Source organism: Musca vetustissima, unplaced genomic scaffold (genome assembly GCF_032173495.1).
Source record: "Musca vetustissima isolate MV318-11 ecotype Yass unplaced genomic scaffold, APGP_CSIRO_Mvet_v1 utg52692, whole genome shotgun sequence".
In the NCBI taxonomy this organism is placed as follows: domain Eukaryota; kingdom Metazoa; phylum Arthropoda; class Insecta; order Diptera; family Muscidae; genus Musca; species Musca vetustissima.
In genome coordinates, this window is record NW_026881380.1 from 8,134 (window position 1) to 17,679 (window position 9,546).

Below are 9,546 nucleotides of genomic sequence, written 5' to 3' on the forward strand. Positions count from 1 at the left end.
TCAAAAGTTCTTGAGATTTTCACTTGAAATTGTGTAGAGACATTCTTAAATTAGTGTAGATTCGAATTAAATCAAAAACAAGTGAATAAGCGGTAAGTTCGGCCGGGACGAACTTTGGATACCCTCCACCATAGTTATATTGACAGGTACTATAAATGAAAATATAGGAAACATACCAAAAAGTGGACCTATACCGACATTTCTAAAAACGGATTATGTAAACCATAATAAAAATTTTCGAAATTTTTAAAGGGTGGGTGTATATACTTTAACACGATGCAAATGTGCCTCATCGAAATTTGGACCAAATCCGTTTCAGAAAATTTAGATTTCATCCGAAGTTTGCCCATCTTATTATTTCTTCCAAGCTTAGTTGAAATTCGAAGATGGGGAATATCGGTCCACTCCTTCTGGAACCTCCAATCAGGGGCTAGGTCTAAATGCGGCTATAGTTCACTACCGAACCTTACGTTCTAATTTTTTATCTCTCTATCCTCCGCAGTTGAAATGATTACAAAAGGGTCTTAGAACCAAACCCAAAACGCGCAACAAATCAAATAACTATTTTAATATAAAAAAGGGGGTTATATGGGGACTACCCCTAAAAAGGGGTGAATATTAATAATTTTGGGTGGGGAGATTTGTTACCATATACGACTACAAAAAACCAAATTTCAGGGAATTCGGTTGAAAACCGCGCTCAAGAACCCTAAAATACCGAAAATTAGGGGGTACCCTTATATGGGGGCTACCCGAAAAAATTGACCTATATTTATAATTTTTTTGTGGAGAGATTTGCTACCCAATAAGAACTCAAATTACTAAGTTACAGCCAATTCGGTGAAAAAATCCGGTCAAAACCCCTCAACAACTGGAAATTGGGAGGTACCCTTATATGGGGGCTACCAGAAAAAGTGGACCTATATTTATAATTTTTAGTGGGGATATTTGGTACCCAATAAGAACCAAATGTACTAAATTTCATGGAATTCGGTTGAAAATCGCGCTCAAGAACCCTAAAATACCGAAAATTGGGGGGTACCCTTATATGGGGTCTACCCAAAAAAATGGACCTATATTTATAATTTTCAGTGTAGAGATTTGCTACCCAATAAGAACTCAAAGTACCGAATTTCAGCGAATTCGGTTGAAAAATGCGATCAAACCCCCCAAAATACCGCAAAATTAGGGGTACCCTTATATGGGGGCTATCCCAAAATATGGACCTATATTTATAATTTTTTGTGGAGACATTTAGGACCCAATAAGAACCTATTGTAGCAAATTTCAGCGAATTCGGTTGAAAAACGCGCTCAAGAACACCAAAATACCGAAAATTTTGGGGTACCCTTATATGGGAGCTATGCCTAAACGTGGGCCGATATATCCCATCTTCGAACTTGACCTGCCTGCAGACAAAAGACGACTCTGTGCAAAATTTTGGCGATCTATCTCAACTCGTTTAGACGCTAGAGTGATTACAACAGACGGACAGACAGACGGACAGACGGACATGCTTAGATCGTCTTAGAATTTTACGCTGATCAAGAATATATATACTTTATAGGGTCGGAAATGATTATTTCGATGAGTTACAAACGGAAAAACAAAACTAATATACCCTCCATACTATGGTGGAGGGTATAAAAAATTTGACCCCGAGAATCGGGGGGTCCCCTTAAAAGATATGAGTCTTATTTTTTTATTTTTCAGTGGTCCTTCACAGGATAATATCCGTGGATTTTTAGAGATTTTTATGTAGTCCCTTTAAATGCTAAAGGCGATAATTTTTTTTAAATTCTTTTCCTTTTAACATTATTACCTTCCCTCCATTTAAATTTCATTTTCCGAATTTCCTTTTCTCTCTCTCGCTTAATTAACATATTTTACTTATGGCTTTTTAGGCTTTTCACCCATCTTTTATGCGATTTATTGTTTTTGCCCTCAGCTACCTTACCCTTGCCGCTCCATTCCCTGTGTACACGTAAACTAATTACATTTTGCAAAGATTTATACGCCTATACTTTATATGTCTATACTTGTATATATGGGCGTGTGTATGTGTGTGCTTCGTTTGTTGTTATTGCAATATTTTGCTATTTATTGCTATTGTTCAGTAACGCCTCTTGGGCGTACTGAACGTCGTTAAAGTTATGCATTGGCCTTATTTAGTGTGGAAGTTCGGGCGTTGTTGTTGTTGTGTAGCTATTGAAAAATGACAATGTAATTAAATTTGGAATTTAAGAACTTCTCTGCTGAGCCTTTTAAAAATTCTTAAAAATGTTAAACATATAGCCTTAAAAAAATTCACGTCTTCGGGGACATTATTTTTTTAATCCACGCTATTGACCCTTAAGGGGTCATTTAAAAATCTTTAAAAAATTCACGCTTATTGGCCTTTAAGGCGTCATTAAAAAATCTTTAAAAAAATCCACGCCTATTGGCTTTTAAGAGGTCATTTAAAAATCTTAAAAAAATCCACGCCTATTGGCCTTTAAGGGGTCATTTAAAAATCTTTAAAAAATCCACGCCTATTGGCCTTTAAGGAGTCATTTAAAAATCTTTAAAAAATCCACGCCTATTGGCCTTTAAGGGGTCATTTAAAAATCTTTAAAAAATCCACGCCTATTGGCCTCTACGGCCAACAAAATCTTTAAAAAAATCCACGACTAGTGGTATTTTCGAGGTCGTTTAAAATCTTTAACAAATCATTTAAAAATCTTTAAAAAATCCACGCCTATTGGCCTCTTTGGGGTCATTTAAAAATCTTTAAGAAAAACTTTAAAATTAAATTTTTTCCGTTATCCTTGTTTGGTTTGGTGACAATGTCCTTAATGCTGAAACTGATGATAAATGTCAAATAATGGCGCCAAACATAATTCCATGATAAACCATAATAATAAATTATTGTTTTTTTAAATATGGTAAATATAAATAATCGATATATGAATGTGTAAAAATTAAATATAAAAAAAAATAATTACATATATGAATAATAATAACCTTGTGCAAATTATACATGCATTGAGCAATTCCGCTATCGGGTATATTATTATTATCCAGCCAATCCTGTAAAAAATATAAATAAATGGATGACGATTATATATGAATAAGTGTGTGTGTTAAATTAAATATTAAGAAATTTATAAATTTAAAAAAACATATAAAAAAATTTAAAATTTTCAGAAAAATTTTAATAAAAATTTAATAATAAAAAATTGCAAAAATATTTAAAGACCCAAATAGAAAAAAAAATGCCAGGGAAATAAAACACTCACACATAAAGAAAATATTTAAATTGTATACAATAATAATAAAAAAATAGTAATACAAAAAACATAACAACAACAATGGTGTCAACATGAAGTGTAGGAAAACTAAGTTGAAAAAATGAGGGAAAAACAACAACAACTAGGAAAAAACACTTCAGAAGTAAAACAAATGCAAATGATTTGACAAAGTGCAAAAATATGCAGAAAAAATGGAAGAAGAGGAAGTAGGAAAAAATAAGGAAAACAGGACGATGAAAAAATGGTTTCATGATGCACAATGAAGTGAGGTTATGGTAGTGGTGAGGTGAGGTGAGGTGAGGTGTTGATGGTGGTGACGCGGGTGATATAATGCCTTTAATTTGTATAGAGAATATTTAATTAAAGAAAAAAAGTTACACAGTTTTCAACATCGAAAGTTTTGTGGACATTAAGTAATTATGTTTAATAGCTTCAAGAATCGGTAGCAAAAGGTCTGGCAAAGAGGAGAAATATTGTGGAGATTTTAAAAGGCCAATAAAAATTGTTTAAGGGGCCATCTAAAAATTTTTTAAAAATCCCTTGAAGGGGCCAGCTAAAAATCTTTAAAAAATCCACGCCTATTGTCCTTTAAGGGGTCACCAACAAATATTTAAAAAATCCACGCCTATTGTCCTTTAAGGGGTCACCAACAAATCTTTAAAAAATCCACACCTATTGTCTTTAAAAATCCACGCCTATTGTCCTTTAAGGGGTCACCAACAAATCTTTAAAAAATCCACACCTATTGTCTTTAAAAATCCACGCCTATTGTCCTTTAAGGGGCCAGCTAAAAATCTTTAAAAAAAACCACGCCTATTGTCCTTTAAGCTGTCATTTTAAAATATTTAAAAAATCGACGCCACTAGTCCGTTAAGAGGCCATTTAAAAATCCACGTCTATTGTCCTTTAAGGGGCCTGCTAAAAATCTTTAAAAACTCCACGCCTATTGTCCTTTAAGGGGCCTGCTAAAAATCTTTAAAAAATCCATTCCTATTGTCCTTTATGGGTTCACCAAAAAACCTATTGTCCTTTACTGGTCCTTATTAAAATCCACGCCTATTGTCCTTTACTGGTCCTAATTAAAATCCACGCCTATTGTCCTTTACTGGTCCTTATTAAAATCCACGCCTATTGTCCTTTACTGGTCCTTATTAAAATCCACGCCTATTGTCCTTTACTGGTCCTTATTAAAATCCACGCCTAGTATCCTTTACTGTTTCTTATAAAAATCCACGCCTAGTATCCTTTACTGGTCCTTATAAAAATCCACGCCTAGTATCCTTTACTGGTCCTTATAAAAATCCACGCCTAGTATCCTTTACTGTTTCTTATAAAAATCCACGCCTATTAATAATTTTTTAAATATCCCCCACCTATTGTGGAGTCCATTTAAAAATCATTAAAATAATTCAACCCACATTTATTGTTTAGCACTTTTTCCGAACTTCGAACTTCTCTTTCCAATTTAATGTCAAGTCCTTTCACCATTTTAATGCAATGAAGATTTTTTTGCGTCTATGAACCGAATTTGTTCGCTATTGTTTTGTGAGTATGGTTTTATTTGCCAGAGCCACTCTCATTGTTTTTTATTTTAGTTGTAGTGTTTGTTTCATAAAAAAAATACGGTCCACTTCATAGTTTTTTGTGTGTTAAGTAATTTTTTCTCGTTTATTTTCGTTGTGTCAAACAAAGAAACACTTCATGCAACACCTTTTGCACGCGGTGCCTGCAAATCTCAGTTTTTTATTTGTTTGTTTTGGAAGTGGGGGCAGGTAGTGTTGATTTTTTTTTCAATTGTGGGTCATTGTTTTGCCATGTGGAAGGGGAAAGGCAAAGGCGAAGTGAAGTGATGTATGAACAACTCGAGTAAATGCCAATGGTGTCAAAAGGTGTTTTTTGGATGTAGGTCTCTTTTTTTAATTCGTCCAAAATCTAATGCAAAACAAAATTTAATATTTTCTTAAAATTTCCCATTTTTTAATTTTTATTTTCAAAATTATTTTTTTACAAAAAAATTAAAAATACTTTTTTTAAATAAATTCCACCAAAGTCCCCTTCAGTCTGAGAGAAATTAGATTGGAATCAAGACGAGCATACTTGATTTCAGAGTCAGGACACCATAAGTTTATATAGGAAGATAGTCACGCCACACAATATTACAAACACTCACCACTTAGACCAAAGAAGTAATAGTTAAAACAGTACAGGAGATATTGATAACAACAGTAGTGGCAACCTTTAAAAATTACTTCCATCCTTTAAAAAATTCACGCCTTTTGTCCTTGTAAATATCCTTTAAAAATCCTTTAAAAAATTCACGCCTTTTGTCCTTGTAAATATCCTTTAAAAATCCTTTAAAAAATCCACGCCTATTATCATAATTGGTCCTTATAAAAATCCTTTAAAAAATACACGGCTATTAAAAAAAAGTCTTTAAAAAAATCCATTATATTGGTCTCACTTATGCGGCCTGCGCTCCTTCGGAAAATAATTTATATCTTCTTCTATTGGTCCAACAGGATCTTTTAAAAATCAATGCAAACATCCAGTCCTTTTGGTCTCACAATATCCTTAAAAATCCACGCCAATTGGTCTCCTTTAAAAATCCTTAGAAATACACACCTATTCTCAGAATATGAACCCTCACAAAAATCTTAAAAACCCCCTTAGTATTCTAGGTTTAAAGGAAAATATGTTAATCTTACATGTGCCGTAAGAGTGCTGACATCAATTATTAGCCCTGCTGTCCTTCGGAAATTAATTTCAACTGCGTCTTTTAAAAATCCAAAAAAAAACGAGTTTATTGGTCTCATTAAGTCCTTAAATAAAATCCAAGCATTTTGGATTCACTATGACCTTTTAAAATCCACGCCTCTTGGTCTTATAGAGTCCTTTAAAAATCCTTAAAAAAAATCCAATATCCTTAGAAATCGGCACCTATTATCAGAATATGAACCACCTAAACAGGCTTAAAAATCTCCTTAGAATACCCCGTTTAAAAGAAAAATATTAAAATTGTACATGTACCGTATGAGTACTGACACCATGTATACGCCCTGATATCCTTCAGAAATTTATTTCAATCTTCGTCTATTGGTGTCACTGAGTCCTTTAAAAATCGAAACAAATCTAGTCTATTGGTCTCATTAATTCCTTAAAATACCCTCTTATTTTCTTGATGGGGTCCTTTTAAAATTCCACTCATTTTAGTGTCACGAAGTCCTTTAAAATATCCACGCCTATTGGTCTCACTAAGTACTCTAAAATGTTATTTAAAAATCCACACCTTTTGGTCTTACGAAATCTTTTTTAAACATCCCTCAAAATCTGTGTCTATGTTACGAATATAGATCCTCAAAAAATCTCTAAAAATACCCTTAGAATCCCCTTTAAAGGGAAATTTTTTTCATGGTCCCTGTGACGTATAAGTACTGACAACATTTATAAGCCCTGCTATCCTTCGGAAATGAATATCAACATTCGTATTTTGGTCTCACAAATCCTTAAAAAATCCATTAAAATCCTTAAAAATCCACGCCTATTGGCTTTACTAAGTCCTTTAAACATTCCTACAAAAAACCAACCATATTGGCCTCAGCATGTCCTTTTAAAATTATATAAAAATACTCTCCTTTTGTCTTACGAAGTCCTTTAAAAAATCTTTAAAAATTCAGGCCTACTGTCCAAATGTAGAAACTCAAAAAATCTTTAAAAATTCCCTTAGAACCACCCCTTTGAAGGGAAATTATTTCATGGTTCCTGTGCCGTATACGTACTGACATCACTTATACGCCCTGCTGTCCTTTGAGAATTAATTACAATCCTCTATTGGACTTAATGTGTCCTTTAAAAATTTATAAACAATTCTCAAATATTGGTCTCACAAAGTCCGTTTTTTTTTAATTCAAACATTTTAGTTTCATGAAGTCCTTTAAAAATATTTAAAACTTCACACCTATTGTCTGAATATGGACCCTCGTAAATTTTTCAAAAATCCCATTACAATTTCCTTTTTTAAGGGAAATAATTTCACGGTCTATGAGGCGTATAACTACTGACACCACTTATACGCACTGCCGTGTTTTGGAAATGAATTGTCTATTGGTCTTACTGATACCTTAAAAAATCCTTAAAAATTAAGCGTCTATAGATATCACTAAGTTTTTTAAAAAATCCTTAAAAATCAACGCCTTTTGGTCTCACAAAGTCCTTTTAAAAATCCTCACCTATTGTCCGAATATGGACCCTTGAAAAAATCTTTAAAAAAAACCTTAAAATCTCCCCCTTTAAAAGGAAAATAATTGCATGGTCCCTGTACCGTATACGTATCGACACCACTTATACGCCCTACTGGCCTTTGAGAATTAATTTCATTTCTTCCTAATTTCTTGTTGTTGTTGCTTTACTGTTGTTATCATTTATCGGATTTGGAAACATTTACGGAGCAAGACCTACAGAAGGATGATAATGATGACGATGTAGCTAGCTTTACAACACGTGTCGAGCATTACATCCTGTCACATTTTCATATTGTTGTTAAAACCATTTTTAGGTGACCCTTTTTATGTGGAGACGAAGGAGGGTCGGAAGACTTACCTGAAATCTCAACATCAGGAACATGACAACAAATACCAAAAACAAACATAAGCCGATTATGGGAAAGCTGACAAGATAACGAAAGGCACGACGCTTCCAGGCGGGTGCTTCTTTGGGTTCCAAACGGCCGGTTACATTGTTCTCAACAAGGGGACCCTGTTTGAGGAGGGGATAGACAAAAAATTAAAAGAGAAAAAGAGGAGAAGAAAAAAATTGGTTAGATTGAAAAATTTAGGGCCGTATTCTTTACCTTATAAAGCGGTCTCGGTGGTTCCAAAAGTTCCGGTGGTGTGGATAGAGTACCCCAGCGAAATGCCAGCTCCACGGAATATCTTTTCCAGGCCTCCAAATACAATGAAGCCCAGGCCACATTGAAAAGCGAAAATAGCACATGGCCCATATCCTGGGCCATTTGATTTTTACCCCACAAAAAGGCATAGAGAATGGTGCCGAATACCGCCGGCACACCCAGAGCACAGGTGTAGTGGCCCAGCCAGGCAAAATATAAGGCCACCTTGACACCAAAATATTCAGCAATGTCATCTACAAAGACGAGAACAAAAAAATAAAATTTAATTCCCCCTTCCCCTCAAAAAATCCTCTCTATCCTCCTCCTCACCTAATGGCTGGGGCGCCAGCACCTGTTTGACCCAACTTTTTTGCAGTGAGGCCAAACTTTTCGTCTCATGCAGCGGGAAAATTTGCATTATCAGCCCCGTCTCTTGCCAGGCGGCCACAATACTTTGACCCTCCTCAACGGCTGCACGACCCTGTAGCGCCTCAATATCCGACTGGCCAGCCCTTAGCCCTTGCAGCACCTGCAACACCAACCATTGACGTTCCTGTGAGGTAAACAGCGATGTATTGCCGTCATCACTTTTAATCTGCTGAAAGCAATGACTTTCGCGGGTTGTAAATTCTCGTAAGGCACCACCCAAATCCGGACGTAAACGTTTTGGTAAACGAGCCTCTTCCGCTGCGCGAAAAAGTCTGCGAAGAGAGAGAAAAAATCGCAAGAAAAACAAAATTAATAGATTTCCTTCTCCCCAGCGCCTAAAAATAGGCAGCAGAAAAATCATTGAATTTTTATTTACATATTTGTCGGGGCACTTATATAAAATGCATTTCGCCTTGAACTTTCGTGAGCCTTCACCTGTACCACCAAACCCAAACCGGCTGGTGGCTGTGACCGTATGCGTGCCAAGAGCCAACGTAATGCCTCATCGGGTGCATCTTCGGGAAATTCAATGACCACATCACATTGGGTGGGTATTTTGTTAAGCCAGAGACGGCGAGGAGTCATCAAATGGCCGGCATAGGGTACCTTGCGGCGCAGCTGTCGAGAAGCTGAAAAGAAAAGGGGGAAAGAAAAATATAGCAGGTAAGATAATGTGACCCAAAAATGAGAAAAATACAAATTCAGCTAATTTTTTTCGACAAAAAATTAAAATTGTTATTCAGCAGAAGTTTTTCACAATTCAGCAAAGTTGTAATTGATAAAAACACAATTCTAGCTTTTCAATGGAAAAGCACCATTTAGATAAGTTTTCCTAGCGAAATATTCAATTCAGCCAAGTTTTCCTAATGAAAAAATCAATTCAGCCAAGTTTTCCTTGTGATATTAAATTGAGCTACCTTCTCCTTATGAAGACATCAATTC

At 35.1% G+C, this 9,546-nt stretch overlaps 1 protein-coding gene across 1 annotated transcript; it reads right to left on the minus strand.

The window, feature by feature from the left end:
* Positions 1-2,984: 2,984 nt before the first annotated feature.
* Positions 2,985-9,228, minus strand: LOC133327336 (anoctamin-8-like; the record flags this gene model as incomplete). Its single annotated transcript, XM_061535899.1, has 5 exons — positions 8,981-9,228; positions 8,506-8,876; positions 8,137-8,429; positions 7,887-8,042; positions 2,985-3,069 (listed from the first exon to the last, which is right to left on the minus strand). Coding segments are annotated over exons 1-5 (1,114 nt in total), but the record flags the coding sequence as incomplete, so codon positions are not given.
* Between the last annotated feature and the right edge of the window lie 318 nt (positions 9,229-9,546).